The 26979-nt window shown below is 38.2% G+C and overlaps 1 protein-coding gene across 1 annotated transcript; it reads right to left on the bottom strand.

Annotated features, from left to right (window-relative positions):
- Positions 1 to 1984: 1984 nt before the first annotated feature.
- Positions 1985 to 26043, bottom strand: LOC139743315 (52 kDa repressor of the inhibitor of the protein kinase-like). The gene is made up of 5 exons (XM_071653806.1): positions 25870 to 26043; positions 12895 to 13175; positions 3421 to 5289; positions 2852 to 3056; positions 1985 to 2344 (listed from the first exon to the last, which is right to left on the bottom strand). Exons 1-5 carry the CDS (start codon positions 26041 to 26043, stop codon positions 1985 to 1987), a joined length of 2889 nt encoding a protein of 962 aa, XP_071509907.1.
- Positions 26044 to 26979: the final 936 nt, after the last annotated feature.

The raw sequence follows: 26979 nt of genomic DNA, 5'->3' as shown, positions 1-26979 counted from the left end.
TTTTTTTGCTGACCCTGGCTGATCCGCGGTCCCTGGGTTTGTGATGTCCCAATGGCGATGCAGAGCATCGTCCACAAGGCGATGTCTGTGAGCCGCGTGGAGCCGCGTGGCGTCGCGCCGATTTTTTTTTTGTTTTCTTTTTTTTGTTTAGCTATTTGAACCCCGTAAGTGATGTTTTCCTGGCATCTACTAACGCAATGGAGAACATAAAAAGCAGTCCATGATATTACGTCTTATTAGAATAAGATCAAATAACAGTTTAAAACACAGTTATATCCAGAGTTATCATGTGTTTGGTTATCAATTACCAGATGAGTTGAATATTATTATATCTTCACACAGTATTTGCACTTGAATTGTTTTCTCTCTAGTGTGCGTTCTTTCTTTTTGGTCTAACTCTAACAACATGAGATACAAATGAAAAGTAACTGGGAAAGATACGTGATAAAAAGGTAGATTTAAGACAGTGTAACATATGTTGAATTGCATAGTACCACAACTCTTAAAGTAAACTCTGCGATGTTGATTATACTGGAGTTCAGGCCAATGAAGTAGAAATGAAAATTAAGTAGAACTAAATGTTGCTTATTCAGCCAATTGAAGGTTGTGCATAAAATTTGAGACTCAAATAAACAAACTTTTCACAGGTGCCACTTGTTATGCTACAATCATACAATTTAGTTCGATTTTCGATCTTCACATAAAATCAAGTTAACTATATGCAAGGATTCTACTGTGAAAAAATTGTGGTCAGATGTGAACTCATTAGGTAAGAATTATCATCAGTATACTTGCGACAATTGTGTACGTTTTTATGGGATCTCTTTGTGTCATTGAATGACACTTACTCAATGTTGTTGGTACACTGTTGGTCATAAAGGTGGAATATTTTTGTGAGTTTCAATCCTTCCACTTAAATCATTGTAATTTGAATACTTTCAGAGCATTAAAGATGATATTTGGACACAATGTTATTTAATAGTTTTTGCTGAGTTTAGATCAAACACCAATGGTGTAGATCATTTCATGCTTCACTGAGCAATGGTTTTATCCAGTCAAAAATTCAGAATAATTGTGAATAAAAAAAAACCGCCCCCATTCTACAAAAGCAGAATTTTCACCAGGGTAAAGAGTGTAAAAAATTTGTTCTTCATCCCATAAGGTAGTCCGTGACTATCACGTATTTTACCACGCTTCACTGAGCACATCAAGAAAAAAGGTGTGTTTTTGGCAAAACCAGAATTTTACCAACTTCGTTTTATGCTGTGCTCAGTCATGCGTAAATGACCGTCAACTAAAAAAAAAATATCAAACAAGGCTTTCACAAGTTGTTACGCATGACTGATCACAAATTAATGGCAGATTTGTAAATGTCCTATCTCCAATAAACCATTTTTGCGTGCTCAGCGAAGCATGAAAAAAATCATTCAAGTTATGATTTACGTTAAGGAAAGAGAAAGAAAAAAATTGGAACATTGAAAATTATAAATTTTCGCAAGTGTGCAAAACGGGGCGCACAAAACTTTTGCACCATCATCCACATTGTTGTGACTGGATAAAACCAGTGCTCAGTGAAGCATGAAATGATCTACACCATTGGTGTTTCATCTAAACTCAGCAAAAACTATTAAATAACATTGTGTCCAAATATCATCTTTAATGCTCTGAAAGTATTCAAATTACAATGATTTCAGTGGAAGGATTGAAACTAACAAAAATATTCCACCTTTATGACTAACAGTGTATGTTAATGCTCGATTCTCCTAATGTAAACAATTTCAAGACAAATGTTAATCCTCCCAGCCATGAGGTACACTACAGCTGGTGTATCTTTGGTACATCTTTCAGCAAGTTTGGTTCTCAAGGCATTTTTTTATTTCTCCCAATCATGTCATTTACCTTTAAACTTCATATTTCTGCAAAAAAGTCACTTTCACAAAATGTTGAGATACGAGCTTTTATAAGCCCATCGACAATATGTGGTCTAGTCAAATAGGATGGAGTTGCACAGGAGTCGCCTTGGGTTAACCCTGACGAACTGCTTGACCACCTCTGCCGTGTCTAGCTGTGCTGCATGTCTGTAGTGTACTGCCATTAAGGTGAGGCCCGCCAGTCTCTCCTCTGTCATGGTGGAACGGAGGTATGTCTTCACACGTCTGAGGGCACTGAATGAACGCTCAGCTTCGCAGGATCCGATTGGTGACGTGCAGCCAACTAAGATCAGTTCCCTGATGTTGGGGAAGACGTCACCATCAGCTAGTGGCAGGGTGTCGACCAGATTGTCAGGGACGTCACCTTTCTGACAGAGTGCCGTACAGAAACTCTTCCAGCGTACCAGCTCTCTCTGAAAGCACAAAATTTAAAAAAAAAATATACAGAAATAAACGTATATTAAAGCCACTGTATAACATTGTGGAATCCCCATTTAAAAAAGTATCAAACTTTGCTATCTGACACATATGTTAGTGTTAAATTGGACCAAGAATCACCCTAGAACACATAAATTTAGACAGTTCAGCTGTCACTAACAAATTGTGTACCGATTGAGAGCACATGATTTACCCGTCCGGGGTGGACTCAAAATCTACTACACAGCAGTCTATGGGGAAAACTGGAATGGTCTCTCAGTGGTTTTCACTGTTCAAATGCACTTAATGATCATTTTGAACTGCAATTTTTTCAGGGCTTCATTCTTAGACCTCATCTAAGACACTGGTAGCATGGGGAATCATGAAGTTCAGATTTTTTAACTGGAAACACTGTTATACAGTGCCTTTAAGATTCATTTTATACAATATCTGCACAATCTCCACCACCTTTTCACTGTTAAATGTAAAGTGTCATATCGTACCTTCAGGGCCAGGGGGAAAGAGAGATCCTTCTCCCAGAAGAGCAGATCCTCAGCCAGTGACTCGGCATCCGCGAGCCCTACCATCACCAGAGGGACAAGTGACATGATTGACTTCAGTGCACGGTTGTCAGCCGAGAACCTGTCGCCCAGCTCCTGTAGAAAGCTGTCCATGAAAGGAATCCCAACAGTTCTCTTGTAGTACTCACTGCAAAATACGAACATTGCAAAGGCTTGAGACACTGGTGACACCATCAGAATATTGTCTCTGTTTAAGGCGCATTACAAGAAAGGTATAATGGTAGCTGTGTGGAAACTGTACGCTACATAAATAGCCCCGTCCCATTCATGCCATGATATGACTTTTAAATGAGCATTAATGTACTAACTGTTTGGTTTTTTTTATATAACTAAAGCATACCATCTTGAAGTTAATCCGAGAAGAAATGTGGCCAGTACAGCACTCACAATAAAATATATCTACCGCGGACTCAGCGGTGTGACGAGGCCAAATCCATAGTATCCCTCCAATTCCGAACTCTGTTCGGGAGATACAATAAAGTAATACAAACCTGGCTGTGTCAGCTGGAGTATTTGCACGGTGTGTCTGGTGCTTGGCTCTTCTAGGGACCGCGATCTCTCCCCCAACATCAGCAGCAATCCTCTCGGCCTCTGTACACCAGTTCCTCCAGACCGAGTCGAAGTCCGCTCTCATTCTTCTCACCTCATCAATAGCTGTGTCGATGAGGTTGTAGGCGGCAACCACATCAGCATCTCTCTTCTGGAGTTTGGTGCTCAGGCCTTTCACCGTATCCAGACCATTGACCAGGATGACCAGGGCTATGATGTTGCGGCCATTCCTGAGAGAGGCCATGAATCCCTGAGCCCTGGTACGGGTTTCAGCATCCCAATCCCACGATGACTCGATCTCTGCATATTCACCTGGTTGCACCATGGCGTGTACGCATGTGAATACGTACTCATACAGAGAACGGAATATTTCCAGACAGTCGTGCCTCTCTGTCCATCTCGTTTTGCAGAGCCCTTTGAGTTTTTGAACGCGGCTTTCTGGTGCATAGGTGCCGAGTATCGTTTCCAGGAAGCGTTGTCGTTTCGGAGACAGATGGAAGAAGAGATGGATCTCATTAATCACGTCGATCATGTTGCGTAGTACTTCTACTTTGCATGCTTTGCCAATGGCCAAGCTCAGAACATGTGAGCGGCAATGCGTGTACAGCGCCAGTGGGTTCTTCTCTTTGATCACGGCCTGAGCTCCTCTTTTGTCACTAGCCATTGCAGATGCTCCATCATATGACTGCCCACGCATATCCTGTACATCAAGGCCATGCTTGTCGAGGAGGCTTAAGATGGATTCTGCAATCCTCTTACCAGTCGCCCTCTGTAGATGAAGAAAGTCCAGGAAGACCTCCCTGACGTGAGGCTTCGTATCAGTGACATCCACAAACCTCAAGCATAGTGACAGTACTTCTTGATTTCCGTGTGGATCGGTCACCTCATCAGCAATGACGCTGAAGTATTTCACGTGTTTCAGAGGTGCCAAGATGTTGTCACGCAGGCAGTCCGCAATGACAGTAATGATCTCATTCTGTATTGTTTTTGATGTGTACTGTTGGTTCTTCTTTCCCTCCTTCAAATGTTCCCGGAGGATCGGATCACATTTGGCAGCGTGCTCTAGAATTGCAGTGAAGACTCCTCGGTTGGTGAGCGGGTCTGCTGTTCTGTCATCTCTGTGACCACGTAACGGTAGGGCCTCCATGCCACACAGCTTGACGGTATTTACAATCACTGAGAGGATGTGCATGTTCTTACTGGAAAGCGCCTGGCCCTTTTTGTCAAGAATAGTGTCAATCCTGGCTTCTGGGTTGTTGTATGTTGCCAGAAAAGCCTTCCCTATCACCATTGCCTCATGGTGGTATTTGTATGCATCATGTAGTGTGAGAATGCCATCTTTGCCTTTGGCCTTGCTGAAATTCTTGAATGGGGTCTTCACCAGGGTTCCAAGCACTCCTTTGGCCAACTTGGCTTGGAACAAGACACAGTACTTGCAGTAGCCTCCACCTTGTGAATGGGAGTATGAAAGCCACTCATAGTCTTTGAGCCATGACTCTTGAAAGGTGAGCGGGACTCGCTTGCCCTTCTTTGTGACCTCATATGTTGCAAACTCTCGTCCTTGGTAGCTATGTGTTAAGTAGTGATAGCGATCACTGTCAGTGACAACAGACGACTGCCCCGACACCAACAACCCAATGTCCCAGTGGTATGGTACCTCTGTTCTTGTAGTGCTGCTAGCCTGGGTTGGGTCACTCGGGGGTACTGAACCACTGTCTTGAAGCGTATTACTGTGATCAGTAACAGTGGGGGTGGTCCCATCACCAGGAATGTCCGAGTGCAGGTTATGTTCAGTTACAGTCGGCGCACATCTGCAAAGTACAAATAAACAGAAGACAGATCAGGCATTTAAGAAATTTTAAGAATATTATTAAAGGGGAACTCCAGAACAGGTTTAACCCTAGGTAGTAGTGGTAGTCCGCAAAGCGACATGACACTGTCACAGCCGGGACGTTTCATTACTCTTTCGTTAAAGTATCTCGCATCTTTAGAAACTAAATTTGTCGCACCCGCGTATACTGTTCATAAACCACAAAACAAATCCATTAACCCGAAAATCGCTCAAAAATGTGATTTTGAGTACAAACTCAATGTAAATTGTTTTTACAATTTATAAAAATTCATATTTCAGTGCTAAATTTCAGTGCTAAAAACAACAAAAACAAAAGGTAAAAAACAAAGAAATACGTAAGAAATTCACAAAACAAAAAAACATAAAAAAATAATTTCAGTGCGGCAACTTTATTGTAACTGAGATAATTGATAGAAATGTTACAAAGTATATTTTGACCATAAAATAGCTTTCCATAACTTTGTATCAGAAATATTACAAGCGAAAATTTGATTTTATGAATAAATTTATTAAATTAATTAAAAATTAAAAATTCGATTTTTTTTAAAAATATTTTACTCTTCTTACAGTTTACATCGGACTTTACGTGTGCAAATTTTTAACAGACTATTGGAGTTAACATAATTGTACATCTATTCAAAGAAGATTTAGGGAAGTCTCACTTTATCAAGCTGAAAATGACCTCTGTCATTTTTGTATACCACGGGCGTAGATCGGGGGGGGGGGGATGTGGGATATAATATCCCCCACATTTGGAGAGAGGGGGATGGCCTGTACAATCACCCCCCCCCCCCCCCCCCCCACACACACACACACACTTTTCATGATAAAACGCTGATTTTTTTGGGGGGGGGATTTAGCTGTAAAACCTGATTAAAATGGTGTATGAGTGACTAATTTATGCCAAAAGTTCCTACCGTGGAGGGGGGACACTCCCTCCTACATCCTCCCCCGCTTGGTCACTTCGCTCTCTCGCAGTCATCCTCCCACTCCTCCAGACAAATCTACGCCACTGTTTACAAAGTGAATGGAAAATTTAAAACGGCCGGGGAATCGCTTAGTTTCGACTACTTCGTTCAAGGCAGCCACTCGTAGGGGAATTCCCTTACCATAGGGGAAAATGGACCTCCGTAGCTAGTAGGGGATACCTACGGGGAAAATGATCTTCCGTAGGGGAAAGTAGGGGGATTTGATGTTTCTGAAACTTTTCTTCAATTCTGTGGGCAAGTTTAAAAAATACCCCTCAATTCTCAAAGGGTTTCAAAGAATTTTCGCATTCTCCAGTGCGAACACACATTGAAAATTCCTCGGCAACTACCCGGGGGCAACTATCATTTACTACTTTAAGGTTATTTGTAGGGGAAAACTTAGCTCCGTAGGGGAAAAGTGTTTTTTGTAGGGGAAAACTGGGTTTCGTAGGTGAAAAATGGGGTTTTAGGCAAGGGCGTAGGGGGAAAATGGTGTCCGTAGGGGAAAATACGCATGCGGCGTAGGGGAAATGAAAATTTTGAGTGGCAGCCCCGATTCCCTGCCTTCACAGTTGGGATCACTGACCTAAAACCATGGACGGGGGGCGTGCGTGCTGATTTGCGAACAAAAGTGATGCCACCGCCATGTTAGGACCATGACAACATGCGTTTCGCAGCACGCATGCGCCCATTGTCGGCGTTCATGGTCCGCCTATGGTGGCTGAAAAGCTGCTGCGACTGGCATCATCTTTCGCATACGCCACCTTCCGTCCATGCTTTTACTTTTAGGTCAGTGGTTGGGATATATAGTTTTGTAGAGTAACGTTAGAACTACAGGGCTGCCAAATCTCACTAAGAAGGAGACTCACTCATTTTGGACCAGTTTCTCACTATAACATTTATTTCATTTGCATGCATTTCTGTTGATCTCACTCATTTTGATCCCTGTATTATATCATTGGCCTATGGGAATCTCACTCTCAACTAGTTTCCAATGTTGGCAGCCCTGCAGTAGGCCTAGGCTACAGTGCTATTGTACTAGTATTTTACCCAACACGCAGGTTCGAAATGCTTTCACTTCACCTTGCACGAGCGAATTACTTACGCACATCATAATACCGTTACGCACCTCATTTTGCATTCGCATTCGCCTGTCAAAATACAATTGAACAGTAATGTACTGTAGCCAGTGTAGGCTTACCTGAAAAAGTCTTTCACAGACGTTTGTTTTCTCTTTTTGGGGACGTGAATTTCCATGACAGACGGGTATTCTGTAAATCGCAAAGTTGATGAGCCGGCTGGGTCCCGGGAACATACGCTTGTCACGTCGATAGGCGATAGCGCTAGGGCTAGGCCGGCGTGTATGTAATGTGCAATACGTACACTGCATCAATACAATACGCGCGCGCACTGCATGCATCCGATGCAATACGCGCACCGTCATCAGTGCTACATGCTTGCGCCGCGCACTGCATCATAAATGGGTCTAGATACGTGATGGCGTTTTTCTGTGCGCATCACAGTGATGTGCATAGAAAAATTAACACATGTTCACTTGGTAGGGGGGGGGGGGGGGGGGGGGGGTTAAAACCTATTGCCCGAGGCTGAGCCTGAGACAGAGTGCTACAGAAACATATTGTATGCGTCTGGACATTATGGTGGCGTTTTCCTATGCACATTATATTTTTTACTTGGCAGCCCAAGGGGGGGGTTTAAACCCCCTAAACCCCCCCCGTAGATCCGCCACTGTTCACCGATAATTTTCCTTCTTCAGAAATAAGAAATGCCAATGTGTAAACTGCAAATACTGCAATGTACCATATTTTCTTCTTTTAAAATACTGTCGGACCAGAGTTGAAGGTAAAGGCCAGTTTGACGTATGACGTATTAAATGTAACTCCAGTCATTTCACGATATTAGTAACAGCATATCTTGAACTCCAACAGGAAACTAAATACATTCACATTTTACTGAAGATAATCAAGGTAACAAGAAGAAATAGTTGCCTCGTAAGGCTTGTCCAACACAGTCATTAATTGACGTATCTGAGCATACTGGTTACATGATGTACATACACATGAAAGTATTAACCACTTGTAAGAAGGAAATAAGTATGGTAAATATTTCTCATCATTCAGTACTGGGACTAAAACAAAATTTCCAAATTTGACTGCATTTGTAACCTTTTTTTTTTCAACTTTATTTTCCCAATTCACATGCTGCTTCATATACCAAATACATGCAAAATAATGAATAGTATATGGAAAAAACATATAACATAGAAAACTATGCTATAAGAGCTTGCCATTTGCTCACATGAAAATCTAGACGATTCTTTTTCATAGCTATGATGAGTTCTGTATTTTCCAAATGATTCATAGAAAACAGAAACGGACTTAGAGTTGGAATGATATTTTTGATTTTACAAGAAAATATAAAATATTTTGCATAATAGATAATTGTATTCGCGAAATGTCCCCTTTCAACATGCACAGTTCCAAAACAGATTTCTTCATCTGTGAACATAACATTGCGGACATTTTTAGCTTTGAGCCAAAAAAATACTTCATGATATACCAGAAGGATGACACATGGGTACATTTCAGAAGTAAATGTATTAATGTCTGTGGATGAGAGTCACAAAAATTACAAATTGCAGAATCACTGATACCTATTTTACATAGACAATACTGAGTGGCGATTTTTCTATGTACGAACTTAAATTGAAAATTACGAATTCTGTTCTGTATCGATGATCTATAGATCAAAGAAAATCGAGACTTCCATAACAAAGAATCTTGTAAATTCAACAGTAAATCAGTTTCCGATGTTACTTGATGGTCTGTCTCTGAAAGTGTGGTTTTATGATCCTTTACAAAGTATGGGTAACAAAAATTTGAAACTCTTTTGGATTTAAGAAAATTGTTCAGTAGAAGATCACAAGGATTCGAAAGTAATACAACACTTTGACAATCCATATTTTGTTTTATGGTGAATTTCCATTCTTGAGGAGTTGCATATACTAGTGAAAAATACATCAAGAATGACCCTGGATTAAATTTCTGTAATATTTGGTCATAATTCATGAAGGAACCATCAGGGTTGATAATATCTCCTATGTAAGTCATGTTTGATTCAAACAAATTTCTATATAGAATAAATAGGCTGACCATCAACTAAAATATGGGAATTAAACCATAATGCATGGCTGTGAAACAATTTCCTTGAATTTAACTGGATTGTAGTACTTGTAATGACACCATGCAAAAAGAACATCGTACCAAAAAATATCAATATTATCATTTAGAATAAGGTGCCGAGGTGAAAGATTCCTATATAAAGAACATATCACCGCCCATAGTTTTTACATACATTCTAAGAAAAACTTTGTGTTTACTCTCATTTTCTTCATCAAGGTACCTCTTTACCCAAGTTATTTTCATACCAAAGGTAAAAGATTGCAGATGCGGCATTTTTAGACCACCCTCATCATAATCATTATACAACAAAGAACGTTTTATATTATCGTTCTTATAACTCCTTGAAAACCCAAAGAATAATTTTTGAACCTCATCAAAGAAAGATGGAGGAGGATTTGGCAATATACTTAAAGGATAAATCAATTTTGGAATTATTAAAGATTTTATAATAACAATTTTTCCATACAGTGTCAAAGATCTACAATTCCACAAATTCAAAAGTGCTCTTATTTCTGCAATTTTAGGTTTGAGATTCAAATCATAATCGTTGATACAATCAGAGAGGGGAATCTTTATTCCTAGATACATAAACAAATCTGTTGGTCAAATAAATGGAATGTCTCGACACAATGTTTCTGAAAAACCTCCAAGTCTGACTACATTGCATCTCTCAAGGTTCATTTTTAGGCCTGACATTTCTCTGAAACCATCCAACACTCCAAGACATTTTCTTAGATTCAATTCATTCGGCTTCAAAAAACATAATTGTCTACATATTGACATATTTTCACATCTATATCGTATATTCTTAATCCCTTGATTTCCTCATTTTGTCGCATTAAACAGCCAAGTAACTCAACTGCAATTATAAAAAGATATGGAGATAAAGGACAACCTTGTCTCACTCCACGTTGTATATCAAAAGATTTCGAAGAAAACCCATTATTTATTACGCAACCCTCAATTTTGCAGTACAAGTGTATAACAATTTGACCCACTGAATAAAAGACAGATCAAAACCAAAGGTATAAAAAGCATAATATAAGAAATCCCAATCTAACATATCAAAGGCTTTTTGAAAATCAGTGCTTAAAGCAATACCTTCCATATTATGCATTTCACAATAATGTTTTATATCAATGAACAACCGTATGATCCCTACTTATTATATAAGGTAAAACCTTTTTAAGTCTTTGAGAGAGAATTTTTGCCAAAATCTTGTAGTCACTATTAAGAAGTGATATTGGACGCCAGTTCTTTAAAAGTAACAGGTCTTTACCTTTTTTTTTGAATCAAAGTTATGATGCTTCTTCGCATTGAATGTGGAAGAGATTTTTCCTCAAAACATTTATTATACATAGAACATAACAAATCTCTAATCTGAAACCAAAATATTTTGTAAAACTCAATGGGTAAACCATTGGATCCCGGTGTTTTATCGTTTGCAAACGACATTATAGTTTCATAACATTCTTTCTCTGAAATCTTTCCCCCAATGAATCGTTCTTCATTCTGATGCAGTGTAGGTAACACCAAATTTTTAATGGGATCAACATCTAACTTTTTTCAGATTGTCTTTGGTATATAACCGGAGATGAAATAACCTTTCTTCTTCAAGAATATCAGTTGCATCGGTTAAAATGCCATTGTTTGTAGATAATCAAGAAATACACTTCTGTTGAAAATTTCTCTTTTCCAAATTAAAAAAAAAAAAACCTTAGTATTACGTTCACCTTCAGCAATCCATTTAGCTTTGGTGCGGACAATTATACCACGCACGACTTCTTCCTGTAATTCTTCATATTCCCTTTCTTTCCTTTTGAGATCATTCAATCACACATTGTTATCATTCAAATTACCTATATTACGCAATTTATCAATTTCTGATTCTAATTTACTCAATTTTTTCTGACGAACACTTCTATTTTCTTTTGAAATTTGAATACACTTTTGTCTTACTTTATATTTCAAATATTCCCAAGTCTTTATTGGGTTCAAATCTTTGTTTTCAGTCAAAACTAAATCTACTACACTTTGTATCTTTTCCACGTTTTTTGCCGAAGCTAAAATAGATGTGTTGAGTTTCCAAAATCCCGGCCCCCGCTTTACAACGGACTTCATTAACATCAAAGAAAGCAAAGAATTGTCCGTTTTATATTCAAAGTGGATATCACATTTTTCAACTGAAGTGGTTAAGCTTTGGGACATCAAAAAATAATCAATACGACTTCCTATTTTACTGTCATGAGACATCCAAGTGTATTTCAATTTTGATAAATTAAAGGATCTCCATATATCAATCAAATCAAAACATTATATCAGTTATGGCCTTGAAGCATCGTGGATGATTTTGAATCAAATTCGGAAATTTATCTAACTTAGCATCTAAAATTGTGTTAAAATCACCACCGATTACATATGGTTCTTCCCCGTGCATTGCAAGTAGCTTATGCAGATCAGCAAAAAAACTATCGTTGTCATTACTGGGGCCGTAAATATTACCGAGTGTTAACAAATTTGCATTTAATTTCAGGATGACCAACAATATTCTACCATTGTCATCTCTAACAGTGTTTACTATTTCAAAAGTTGCAGAAGGTTTCAGAAGCATACATACTCCTGCACTGTCAGATCGACCATGGTTGAATATGATTTTATATCCCCATTCTTGACACCATCTTTTTTCTGAATCTGGTGAAGAATGTGTTTCTTGTAAGAAAATCACATGATAATCTGAATTTCTCATCCAATTAAAAACGCATCGTCTTTTAAAGGGGTTTCCAAGTCCCCTCACATTCAAAGAACAGAGCTTGATATCAATTGGCTCACTCATGACGTACGTAAAACATTCTCATAGTATTATACGGATTGTACAGACAATATATGAGAAGGAAATTGGCATGTATTTTCATTCCGAGACTCAAAAGGCATAGTATGAACAAGTCAATTGAGTTTTTGGCCTAGATTTGTAGGCAGATTTGAAGTGAAACAAAACAAAAACCACCACCACCCAAAAGAAACCGTAAAAAACGAAAATTGCTGATTTGCGATTTTCGTTTTTCCGCCAGCATACATTTCCATGGCGTGCGAAAAGGAGCTCGTCATTTGAGTATTTTTGGCCTTCTAAAGCAGCATGAAATAAAATAACTCACATTATTTGACTTTGTTATCTCGAGCAAAAGATCTATGTAATGTGTCGTTTATGATAGTTACATCTCTGTGATAGCAATTTTGTCTTTTATTCTAAACATACATTTAATAATAGACGTGATGGACAGAATAGCTACCTCCATAGAACATCATTCTATGCACTAAAGACTGTACGACACTTTCTGCAAATCTGACAACCTCAGTGTTTTCAGAGAACCGGGGGAATCTTAAGGGCCATCTTTGTACTTGATAAGTCTTGGTGCCGAGTTCGGGATGAAAGCGAACTTGTTTTCCTCCCTGAACTTTTTCACTTTGACCATGAGCTGCTTGTGTTCCATCCGCGTGTCTTTGTGTACATCGTCGCTCACGCCCACTTTGGATCCGCGAATGGTGACACCTTTCAGAACGGAACTACGCTTCAGAATCGCTTTGCGATCAGTGAAACGCAGCAACTTGATATGGATGGGGCGTGGTCTCGAGCGGCTACCTTCGTTCCCAGTATTCCCAGTATTCCCTGCATTTGTAACCTAGTCAGTTGAATAACACTCACCAATGTAGGAATCTCTGTAAGGTGCTGCCTCTGCATAGCACAAATATTCTTCAGGCTGTTAAAGGTACAAAAAGAAAATACACGTGGAAAGAGTCAGAGATGCAATGAAACTATGTCCAATAAATGCAGAAATTCATACTTATACCAACACATTATTTACAAACACATCTAAGACAAGGCTAATATTAGTATTTTTTGGTCCATTCTTAACCATAAACTACTTTGAAATGAATTCTGAAGTGTTGATGATTATGGAACAATGAAAGTCAAAGATTATGTTTTTTTAATACCAAAAATCTCAAAAATATTGCCCCAAATGGGTTCTTTGAAGAAAATAATGCCTAAATGTACATTGTAACAAGATACCACTCAGATGAAAGAACTTGACAAGTTCTAGCATTTGATACTAAATTTGTATCTATATATAGCTAATATTTCTAATTATTGCCCATTTATGATTTTTAGTAAAAGTAACATTTTTCATGGAATGGCCCATATACAAAAATGATTGACTCTAAAGTTATTGTTCACTGACATTTATAACTCATTTTCAATGTCAGCATATGTTTGATCTTCAAGCATATGCGGACATATGTTTGTATAGTTCAATCGGAGGTCATGTTTGAGCTACAACTTGTGTGTGCATGCTTTGTCAAGAGGTATGTACACACTGCAGTAATGTAGAGACCCACACAGAGCTAAATGTAACACAATATACACTTCGCACACACTCACACACAAATGAGAGAAAAAAATGTACATCTTGTACCTCAGTCTGCTCCACTAATGGTGAAACGCGTAATATCAGTGAACATATATACCAAATTTCATTTCATATTTGAATATGGTGTATGTAGTCGTAATGCAATTCCACCAAAGGTCAAGTCATTGGAGTAGAATATTTTGCTTCCATGAGACATACATGTAGTTTTACATTCTGACATTACACACAAAATCATAAAGTAAACTGGATCTTTCTCAGCCATCATAGATTTTGTATCTATTCAGTTATTACCCAGTAATAGAATGGCAATCAAATATCCTCAAAATTGCATTAAATGTACTTTTCATTCATATGATTATTAATCAATGTATGTTCCTCTTTGATACGAGTGTTTTTAGAAGATCCCCCCCCCCAAAAAAAAAAATATATATATATACATATATGAATAAATAAGAACAAAAAAACACAAAAATCATCTAACTGAAAACCATCGAGTTTAGCTTACGGGGAAATATTTCCTGGTTATAATTGTAATTCCTTTTGTACTGGGTAAACAGTCATCATTGTCTAGGAACAGATCTGTACTGGGTATAAACAGTCATCTTTGTCTAAGAACAGATCATGGATCCCCGCATACGTAGTCCTGCTACAAGCACAAGGCTCTGGTGCAGTAATTATGCAGACGACTCCATGAATAAGAATTTCATTATGGCTGTGCATACAGAAACCTATGCCTTGTACTCTCTTCCTCACACTCTCTTTCTCTCTCTCCTTCTCTCCCCAGTGCTCTGCTCAATATGGGTTTCCATCTTCCGTGCACTGATGAAAAGGGGTCATCCCATGAGACCGACACCCACGAGTCATACGGTCCACGAGACCGACATCAAAAATAGGTCCATGAGTCATACAGCCCATGAGTTATACGGCTCACGAGTCATACAGCCCATGAGTTCGACACTACGCACAAAAGGCTCACGAGACCGACACTAAGCAGAGAAAGCCCACGAGACCGACACTACCCAATAAAGGCTCATGAGACCGACAGTACGCAAAAGAGGCTCACGAGACTGACACTAGGCAAAGAATGCTCACGAGACCGACACTATAGGCAAAGAAGGCTCAGGAGACCGACACTAGGCAAAGAAAGCCCACGAGAGACCGACACTAGGCAAAGAAGGCCTACGATACCGACAGGATGAAAAGCGCCATCTACATGTCAATTACCTGTACAGTGTGTTCCACGAAGGGGAAAATTACATACTGGTGGGTGCAATTTCGTCACGCTATCGAGCAAGAGATTGTACATACTTGAACAGCACCATCTACATATTATTATCAACGACATCAAGTACTATGTATTTCTACATGACTGTGTGGCTTTTAGTGGGCAGTTCTGTCACGCTACGGTGAGCGACATTGTTATCAGTTTATCTCTTTTTTTTTGAAAAAAAAATGTAGGAAAAAATAATGGAGGACAAGAACGATGCGGTTTGATGTTAAATGCCATCGTGCTATTTTTGATAGCCTTTTCCAATTTCAAGATAGACGGTGGACAGGATGTAAGGTTTTTTTTTCGCCTTTTTCTTTCTAGCTTCAATACTTAAGTATTCCTTAATAGATATCCTATCCTCCTGCTTATAACCGCCTACTTAAACTTCAATTTGTAATTTTTTCTGTAACTATAATGCATGATATTTTAAAGGATGAAAACATTTTATATCGCGATTCATCTCGATTTGTGACTTGTATTTGTAAAATTATTTTTCTCAAAACGGTACATTTTTCATGAAATAGAATTGCCGTTTTCATGGATGCATCTTCTTTTTCCGAATTCTTAAAGCTACCTTAACAGACAATTATATCATTTTCTGTGAATTTGTACTAAATCAGCACCTTTGCTGACGACTACTCCCCTTCCATATCATGTAAAGCAAGTGTGCACTGAAACATTGACCATTTTGTAAAACATTTTCTTGTAAACTTCATTTCACACCTGGGTATCATTCTAGTTAGTTGATCTGAATGTCCACATAATTTTGTTTTATTTTATTCTTTCTAAGCAGGTGTATATATATATACCGGTATATGTTTTGCGGAAAGGGAAACGAGGGTGTTTTGGCATTTTCGAAATTAATGTTAAAAAATCTCAGGCACTTTTACTGAATTTTGTTTATTGTTTTCACAAGCACTCAAACGCGCAAACACAATTTAAAATCTTGAACAGTTCGGGGGGGGGGGGGGCAATTGACGGAGTAATCCCCTAGCAAATCTCCTTTTCCATCCCTCATATCTTCCTTATGCCATTATCTGGACACCCTATACAATTAATTGGTCTATAGGTAGCGCTGTTCATCCTGTCGGTCTCGTGGGCCTTCTTTGCCTAGTGTCGGTCTCGTGAGCTTTGTTTGCCTAGTGTCGGTTTCATGAGCCTTTTTAAGCGTAGTGTCGGTCTCGTGAGCCTTTTGTGTGTAGTGTCGAACTCATGGGCTGTATAACTCGTGGGCTTATTTTACTTGATGTCGAACTCGTGAGCTTTATTTACTCAGTGTCGAACTCGTGGGCTGTATAACTAGTGGGCTGTATGACTTGTGGGCTGTATGACTTGTGAGCTGTATGACTCGTGGGCTGTATGACTTGTGGGCTGTATGACTCGTGGGTGTCGGTCTCGTGACGTGCACCCGATGAAAAGGCCTACCATAGAGTACTAGTACACTTGTGACTACAACTTATGCTTGAAAATCATCCATGTTAAAGCCAAAACATTGTTCTGGTTCGCCTGCAAATGTTGTCAAATTTCGCTCCAAAATGTGAACGTATGCCAAGGAAATGTGCGGAATAACGCTGTAATAACAAGATATTCGATGGGTAACGACGAAAATGCGAAATATTAACCAAAAATGTTCAGTCTCAGAACTTACCCGAACGGGATCAGGCTAAACTCGGACTCGGGGATAACTCGGCCTCGCTTTGACGGCGGGCTGAGTTGTATTGGTTGTCCCTCTTGTGGGCTTGATTTTACAGTGTTGTACAGTCAGACCGCAACACCCTGGAAAGCCTTCGCATTTATCGTACGCGTATGCATGGATCTCGCGGACATGAATACGTAATGAGCTGGAAGACCACATTTTTAGAGTCCCTGTAAATCTAAACGACATTACCAATCTACATGATTTATACATCGATAAAAAGCTGAAAAGGTGTACTTTGATGACATCCTACCACTTGAAAGGTTGTGACATATAAAATGTACTGAACAAGGAAATTATAAAACATAAAATTTGCATATTTTTCATTTTTCTTAGGGGGTACATTAGAACAATGAAATAAACGTGGACCAAAATGGAAGAGGTATGAAATGAAAGAGGAAATATCATACTATGAAAATATAATGACTTCATGTGGACTGATTTTTGGAACGGGTCAGGTGATCGAATAAATCATTGCGTTGTACAATTAATTTTTGACGAGATTCAGTTTGCCGCGAATACGCGTTTCTGATTGGTTAATTCCCTCTGAGTGGAGAGTTGAACGGCGCGGAAGGACAGTAAACGTGTACTGTACATACAGTAATACTCTTTGTGTAGATGAAAGTGTGGGACCCTATGTGTGTGTGTGTGTGTGCGTGCGCGCACAATGTATGTATACGCGCTCGGGCTCAGGCGCGGCAACTCCATTCCGCTGTAAATGTTCCCAAAGAATTAGGAAATCGACAAAATTATGAACTGATCGAATTTACCTCGCCGTGCTTTTCAAAATGAAGTACAAATAGCCGCGACCAGACGCCAATAGTGAAAATAAAGTCCAATCTGTCGGAGCTCAACAAATACACGTCCAACCGTTTCAATTCTCAAGTCTCAAGTCAATCAATGATCTCCAATCTCTCTGTCAAATGAAGAATTAGACAGAGAGATTGAAATATCGGAAGATGTCAATCAAATGAAACGACTTAAGAATAACAAGGCACCAGGCCTTGATTTGATTTTGAATGAACTTCTGAAGAATAGTTCAAAAAATTTGGTCAAGTTGATAACCAAATTGTTTAATCTTATATTCGACAGTGGCATGTCCCAACAGATTGGGTAAACGGTTTGATAAAACCATTGTATAAAGGGAAAGGCTCACGAGATTGTGTTGACAACTACAGAGGTATTACATTATTGAACTGTGTAGGGAAGCTATTCACTGCAGTATTAAATGATAGAGTAACTTTGTTTGTAGAATCACAATGCCTGTTAGGAGAGGAACAAGCTGGTTTTAGATGCGGATATTCAACTATGGACCATGTATTTCCATTACATGCTATTCTTGATTTTTATTTACAGAGGAGGAAAAGGGTGTATACAGCTTTTGTTGATTACAAAAAAGCATTCGATTTAGTTGAGAGATCTTCACTGTGGTTGAAATTGTTTGACCATGGAATTAATGGTAAATTACTCCGGGTTGTTAAGGATATCTATAGAAAGTCAAAATCCTGCGTTTTTTATAACAATTCTAAATCAGATTTTTTAAAGAGTAACAGATGTAAAACAAGGCAAGAATTTATTACCAATATTATTTTCGTTGTATTTAAACGATTTTTCGTCATTTCTGTCTCAGAGATACCCTGGCCTGGATTCTCTTTCGTCAGGTATCAATGAAACGTGTTCTACCGAAGAAGTGAATATGTTTGTTGATTTATTCACATTACTATATGCAGATGATACGATTGTGTTGGCTGAAAATGCTGAAGAACTCCAGTTAGCTCTTGATGCTTTATTTGATTATTGCCAATTGTGGCATCTGACCGTTAATACTGCTAAGACTAAGATAGTTATTTTTTCCCGTGGAAAAGTTAGAACAGCTCCTACCTTTCTTTTCGGAGATGACAAAATTTGTGTCTGCGATGATCATGTTTACTAGGAACGACGTTCAATTATAATAATAATTTTAAGAAAGCTATAAACAAACAAGTAACCCAAGCCAAAAGAGTGTTGTATTCCATGAAAAGTAAAATTTTACCTCTCCTCCTTCCAATCGACGTAAAACTAGAGCTATTTGAACATTTGATCATGTCTATTTTGCTTTACGGCAGTGAAATTTGGGGTTTTGAAGACCTCGCCCAAATTGAAACTTTCTTTTGTAGATATTGTAAGGAACTTCTTGGATTACATAAGCGAACTCCAAATTGTATGGTTTACGGAGAAATAGGTAAAGATAGATTACAAAAAACAGTGACCCTTCAGATGTTAATGTTTTGGTTTAAACTTGTTAACAGTAATATGTCAAAGATAGCGCATGTTTTGTATAATTGTCAATATGTTTTATCGGCGAAGCAAGAAAATTCGATGACATGGGTAATTAGGATAAAAGAAATATTTAACAACTTAGGTCTAACTGCAATTTGGAACAGCTAAGCATCACATCTCACTTTAGCTGGCTTCAAAAGTTTAGTTAGTACCAGATTAAATGATATTTATAAACAAGAGTGGCATAGTAATGTAGACAAAAATTCTCAATGTTTAAATGATCGAATTTTTAAGCAGGATCTTCATTTTGAGAAGTATTTTCGACACCTTAATGATTCACAGGCCAAAATTTTATGTAAATTCCGTTGCGCTAATCATAAACTGCCAATTGTTTCTGGAAGATACAATCAGATTCCAAGAAACGAAAGATTTTGTACCCATTGTAATGAAGAGAAAATTGGCGATGAATTTCACTACCTTTTTCAGTGTAGACTCTTTAATGAACAACGAAAGAAATACTTAAAAAAATATTACTGGAAATACCCAAACACTGTGAAGATGGATCAATTATTTAATTGTCAAAAGAAAACAGTCCTTTCCAATTTAACCAAGTTTTGTAAATATATAATGACACATGTTTAGATTATTAGTATTTTTTATCTTTTTTGCAAATACTACATGGCTTTTTTACAGGCTGTGCCTTCTTTACAATTGATATATAACTTATTTGTCTTTTCACTCTCTCCTCCTTTTTTCTTCCATCTCTCTACTTCTTCTTCTTCTCGTTCCCGTCTCCGTATTTCCTTCATTCTTGTTCACTTAGCGTATGAATTCATTTCCGTATGTCTTTGCGTTTTTCCTTTTTCTGTTTCTATTTTTTCTTTTTTTTTCCTGAACCAAAAGTCACTCGTATATCTTTTGTTAATTCACCAGTCTTGTGTCCTTCTCACTCTCCCTCTTCACCTCCATATCCCTTCTCTCTCTCTCTCATCTCTCTCTCTCTCGTCATATTTCCCTTTCTTTGTTTTGTTTTGTTTTGGGGTTTTTTTCACCATATATCGTGTATATATTGTATATTTCTGTACATTTTTTTCTTTTCATCAATCGCATTTCATTCTTATTTTTTTATAGTTGTTTTGTACACTTTTCAGAGTTATTTGCAATTATTATTTATTGATATTATAATGTGCTATATGTTTTTCATTGGACTCCGATACCCAGAGTTTGGGTTGTGAGTAAATAAACTTTCAATAAACTTTCAAACTTTCAAATGCAACTAAGATCTCCACGTAAACAACAAGAATAACACTCCACTCTGATCGACAGCTCAACTTTGGCTTGGAGTTTGTTTACTCAACTAGATACAGTAACTGTTGCATTAATGAATAGCTTATTATTAATCAATAATAAAAGATCTCACACTTACTTTGCACACATAGTTCTTTGGGGCTCTCTATTGTGTATTACAGTAATTATTCCAAATCAATCCATTGTATACAACGCTGAGTAATTTAACTAATGATACCCTGGGAGCGTATGATCATGCATGTATCTCAAATTGCCACACCACGATTTTTACTCGACGATACTTTCAATTTTTATAGTTTTCTAAGCAAGGGACCAATTCAGTTCTTACTGTGCTATTATAACAAGAATCTCTACAACGTTGGATATCAATAATGAGGCGATTCAACCTTGGAACGGGTCGGGTGATCAATGAATAGAAAGCCTTGTCATAATCTGTCTTAGGATCGTTTATGGGCCATGTGACTACGGTGAAGTTATTGAATAGCCATACAATAGTGGTCTTGCCAACTGTTACATAGCAACAATAAAGGAAACCTGGGAAACTCATGATGGGAATTAAACGTTCATGAGATACAACTCTCACTTGCAAGCAGACCCTGGAATGCATATTCTGGAAGCTTATTGAAGCTCAACAATAAATCAAACAAACAAATTATACAGCCTAGTAGTAGATGGACAGATAAAAGAGTCTGCAATCACACACCATTTGGAGTAAAAGAGAAGAGGCATTCATATGAGCTCAGACATACATTGTGTGTACACTGTGGACCAAATGCGTTGATTATCAGCAAACTGCACATGAATTATATAAATCTATTGAACGTTACTGTATCATTTTTCCTTCACAAGGCGTGTCGTCATCACCCCGGAGTTCAAACTAGCGGGATATTTTGCGGTCTGGGAAAAGTATAGCCCGATATTGAGAATGTGCGTCTTTATCAGCTCGAAACAGCCGCTTGGGGAAATAAGCCCAAAATTTGATGTACCATGCGTACTTTGATGTATGTGTAACCGCAAAAAAGCGCGCTATTTTGAAACTTCGGGTTGATGAAGACACGCCTACTGAGAACTTTGTGAATTACATTAAAAAACACTGTCTATAAAGATGAATGGCTTAAATCCCTTAATATATTTTGTACTAATTGTGCAACATACAATACAGTTGTATCTTTCAACACCTTGATCAGCACAATATACAAATTTTATATGTACTCTGTAGTTTAAAATCTCTGAAAAAGGACAGGTAGAATATGATGCATAACAGGCTTTGTCCATTGCACAGTTTGATATGTCATCAGATTTCTTAACTCGTTGAGGATGGACTGGTTTTGCCACATCACGCATTTCCCATAAACACTTTCCCAAGTATATTTAGGACCCGTCCTCAATGGGTTAATATGCTGAAAATGTATTTCCAAAGTACTAATAAATACATGTTGATGATTTGGAAAAAGTGACCATTCAAATGAATTATCCCAGCTTAATTTACATGCAGATGGTACCAATGTGTTCAAGTCCTATTCAAAATGCACAAGTTTACCAGCAAATGTTTGATTTTCAATTAATATAATCATCTGTGCAAAAATACAAATTGTATAAAACAAATATTATGATATGTGAAGCTGTTGACCTTTATGTTTGGAGATGATACTGCATGAGTTGATGCACTTTGCAGTGATTATTTAGCGAGTGTTTTTTGCAGAAGTTGTATGAATAATCTGTAAAACTGCCTCTGTCATCTGGCACTCAGAGCAGCCCACAGTACCATGTTTATATGGAGAAGATGAAATTACACAACTATACAGCTCAACTTAGTAGATGAAGATGATATCAATGTGTCACAGCAGACATTTACGTAATGAGTAGAAGATAAAACATACAGGTTTTTGGTCAAGAAGAGTGCTACAAGTTTATACCTCATAGACATTAAAGTTATGTGGTTCAAACACTATTTAACAATGCTGAAAGAAATCCATTCTGTAAATTATCGAAGAGGGAAATACAACAGCGGAAATGTGAGGGCAATGTTAAAAAACACAAAAGTGACTCAGGTATATATTTTGTGTAATTGCAGTTCAAATATTGTTTTTTTATCATGAAGTGCTCAACTTCAGTGTTAAATTCTACATTGTATAGTTCCTTGTATATTTCAAAGTGTTGTCCTTCATAGATTCATAGTGAAATTGAAATAGACTGAATGTTGATATCTATTATATAACAAAAACATTGTACTAATTTACCTTTGAGATTTTATTTGTTCATGAATTCATTTTCTAATATAGTTTATAAGATATAGTGAATGGGCAATGGTGTAACAAAACAATGTTAATGCTATGCACAATTCCCAAATAAATCCTTCATCATGTTGCCATTGTTAGTGATATTACAGTGTACATTGTACTCCGAGTACATGTTAATGTCATTACTCTTCTTGATAGTTTTGAAAGCTTTTACCATCTAATGAAATGATTGTCTGAAAACATGCAAACTGCCACAATAAGTAATTCGTGCAGAAGACACTGATTTCATGGTTCAAAAGCCTTTGCACACTTGCATTTTCACAGCACAACTGATCATAATTGGCTTCTTCATGCTTGTAAGTACAATGTACATGTACCGGTACACCTGTATGTATTAAAGAAGCCAACACTGTCACATTTTTTCTCTTTTTTTTTTACGGAAAAAAAAACAGGGATGGAAATGCATTAAGCAGTATGTACAATTTGTACATGTTGTATTACATTTTTGACACGATTTCTTCCTCATGTTATGCCACCATTGTCTCGTTGATGTCATTGCTTGTTGACTATCACTAGTCATCTGATGAGGTGAACCAGCAGCTCTCATTCTGTAGAAGTTGTGTATGTTTAGGAGGACCTTCTCTCCAGGGCCCCGTTTCATCAAAAGATAAAATCGATTTTAAATTTCCTTACCATATAGGCCGCCATAGACTTAAAGTTGAAATCAACTATATAATCAGTTTAACTCTTAATGAAACAGGGCCCAGATGTGCCTTATGTTTTATTTTTCACATTTTTTAAAATTAATTTTTATTTCTATTTTTTCAAGAAGTCATATGGGATCTTTTAAATTTTACATGGGTTGTCATCAGGGTTCTACATAACTTTCCTTTTGTTTTACCGCTTGCCCGGCTGGGCAAGCAGATTTTCAAATTGTTGCAGAACACTTGCTTGAAGATGAATAATACTTGCCTGAAAAGAATTCTTAAAATAAGAAAATAATAAAGAAAATCGGTGTGTACCATTACTAAAACACAATCAATTGAATGAACTGCACACACTGATTTGCAAACTTAGACACATTGGAGTACCAAACTCGGTTTGATCAAGCTTTGATATTGCATTGCTTCTTCATGTTCATTGTAAGTTTTGGAAAGTCGCTGAAATGAAATAATATACAGAGTAGGTGTGTTGCATCACTAATCATTATCTTTGGGCTCATGGTTGACTATACATGGGCTAAGAGGGGGGGGGGGGAGTGAAAAAAGGTGGTCTCAAAACTTTTTTTTCTCATTGTTCCAAAATACTTGCATGACTTCGATTAATTTTCACTTGCCCCGGGCAATCAGGCAAGCGCTTTTGCACCCATTGGGTTGTGACTCTCTTTACACATAGGATCTCCATTTCATGTCCTGTCAAGTGAATAGAAAGTACTGCCCATTACTACAGGGGACAGCCTGTTGTACATGCATGTACATGTATGCTGCATTATTGCACCTGCACTTTACATGTAGAACTGAATTGGTGCTGGTTAGTGGCTTCAACACAAGCCGTTTGATTGCAAAGCAAATGTCCTACCAGCTGGGCCATTTCACTGCCTAAATTTCTGCCACCATTCCTTCCATAAAAAACAAAAACAAAGACAAAACTACAGTTATCAAATCAGACACACAAATTAAAAAGGTGGGGAGATTCTCAAAGCCAGCACATGGTGAAAATAAGAACCGAACCACAGTTGCAATAAACATGCAAAGGAGTATGAAGCATGATCTTCGAAATAGAAGGGTAAGGCTTTGTGGCTTGTGCCGAAAGGGTGGGTTGGGTGGTGGCGCGTCGCGTTAATGGGAACATCACCCTTCGTCCGAAGCCCCCCACCCCCCCCCCCCCCCCGGTTTTGCCGGAAGGGTGCGTTGGGAGCGTTGGGTCGCATCGCGTTGACAGGAACCCCACCCTTCGTTCAAAGCCCCCCCCCCCCCCCCCCCCGGTTTTGCCGAAAGGGTGCGTTGGTACTTTTTCTCATGTACTATGAAAAAACGAGTTTTTAATCTGTATTTAACCTTCAAACAACCATTTCAAAGAGGCTATCGTTCGGATCTTATATTTAGTTCGCCCAATGTTCATTTGGTCCAATATCCATTTGGTCTAACATCCGTTTCTGTTTTACATTACAGGGCATGGATCATGTGGATAATCAGTGGCTTATCTATATATACTCCAGCTGCTGGGGGTGCTGGCCTGGCACCATGGGGGAGGGGCGAGGGACCCTAAACTTTACCCTAATCTTATTTCATGTGGATGAACATCTGTTTTCTCCCTCAATGCAGGGTCAGAGGGTAGTCCGTATTCGTAGAAAAAGGCCCCCCCCCCAAAAAAAAAAAAAAATAATAATAATAATAAAAAAATAAAATAAAAAATAAAAAATAAAATAGCCCAGTTGGTCATATAGACGAAACGATGATTGGACCACACGGTACCTGATTAGACCAGGAGGCTGCACTATTAGACCAAATGACAATAAGTTCAGTGGTTATTAGACTAAATGGGTGTAGACTAAATGATGATAGACAGAGGCTAGACCAACTGGGCAATGGACCAAAATTAATGATGTGTACACCAAATTTATATTGGACAAAGTTGGTTTTATTTTAGACCATTTGATGATTAGACGAAATGGAATTACACCAACTCATAATAGACCAAATCGGTATTTGATGATATAAATTGGTGTTAGACCAAAAATAGATCAAATGGCTATTATTAGACGAATTGACTGAGGACCAAATAGTAATTAAACCAAATAACAATTAGACCAAACAGAAATTGGACGAAATGATGACTAATATAGACCAACTGGTTATTAGACCAACTGGCTGTAGACCAAGTGGTAATAGAGTGTAAACCGATCAGGACGATAGCCTCTTTGAAATGGTTGTTTGAAGGTTAGATATAAATTCAAAACTCGTCTTTTGATATTACATGAGAAAAAGTACCAACGCACCCTTTCGGCAAAACCGGGGGGGGGGGGGGCTTTGGACGAAGGGTGGTGTTCCCATTAACGCGACGCGCCACCACCCAACCCACCCTTTCGGCACAAGCCAGGCTTTGTAGTGTAAAAGCTAAATCAAAGATACAAAATTTTTATGAAATAAACCCAACTGCCTTTATAGCACTCACTTTTGCAGGTACACCAGGCATGAGGATATCCATGGTGAAGTCGTCAGTCTCCTGTCTTGGGTACCGCATCCTGCTGCTTGTCAGGGTATTGTATGGATACCTGGCCTCACATACTGACAGTAAGTGCCACATCACCATGGAGAGTGCTTGAAGAATCACTTGGACTGATGCCATTTTTTTGCTTGTTGTTGTTCTCTCAAGTGGTTGTTTTGATGTCAAATAATACGACAGCTTTCCACTTGTATTCCAAATGCGGATTTTGTCAGGACTTCTAACGATTAAAGGGTGAGGGTTTAAATTATCAGTTTTATGATTAATCCTCTTTATCTATTCTTCGTAACACATTCGCTTGAACCAATTAGTTGGTAAAGCAATTTAAGTATCAATTTCCTGCTCTATCATCGCAATGGGCACAATGCGGGATTCTAGGAAGTTCAGTAGGGCAGTGCATGAAATATGATTCTCTGGTTACTGCTAATTTAAAGGTAACGCTGACGCAAAATGGAAAATACTGTTGGCTGTAGCTTCATGTGAATCACACAAATGTATATGAGGAGTGCTGTATGCAGTCATCAAGATATATACTCCATGTCAATAGTGCTGCATACCTCGAGGCTAAGCTTGGCAGCAGCTTGGACTCAACTTTGTGGATGTCAAGGTTACAGGAAGATCCAGAGACCTGTAGGCAAGCAAAAGAATTCGGGACAGAGACTATGAATGATTGAAGCACACGGTGTTTCTACGGGAAGACATACAATATGTATCCATTCAAGTACAGTTATGTACAAACTTGACACTGGTTTATTTATCATACTGTATTGCGCATATTCTTTTTTTTTTTACTATAGGCAAAGGTACACGTAGTTTGCAATGACCAGAGACCTTGCCCAAAGAATCCCTGACATAGCAACACTAATGCACGCAGACCGAATTCAGGTACAGAGATGCATTGAATGTACATACACAGGTTGATGAAATACACCTTATTACCAGGTCCTCAGAGGGAAAAATATCAATGACTTTGAATAATGAAATGAAATGAAATGAAATGAAATTCATTCATATTCCACATTGTGGACATTATATCATGAATATACAGGGTATAATACG

Source organism: Diadema antillarum, unplaced genomic scaffold, assembly GCF_040938485.1.
Source record: "Diadema antillarum isolate AM-2024a unplaced genomic scaffold, OU_Dant_1.0 seq00001068_RagTag, whole genome shotgun sequence".
Lineage (NCBI taxonomy): Eukaryota > Metazoa > Echinodermata > Echinoidea > Diadematoida > Diadematidae > Diadema > Diadema antillarum.
This window is presented reverse-complemented; position numbering and strand designations above follow the sequence as displayed.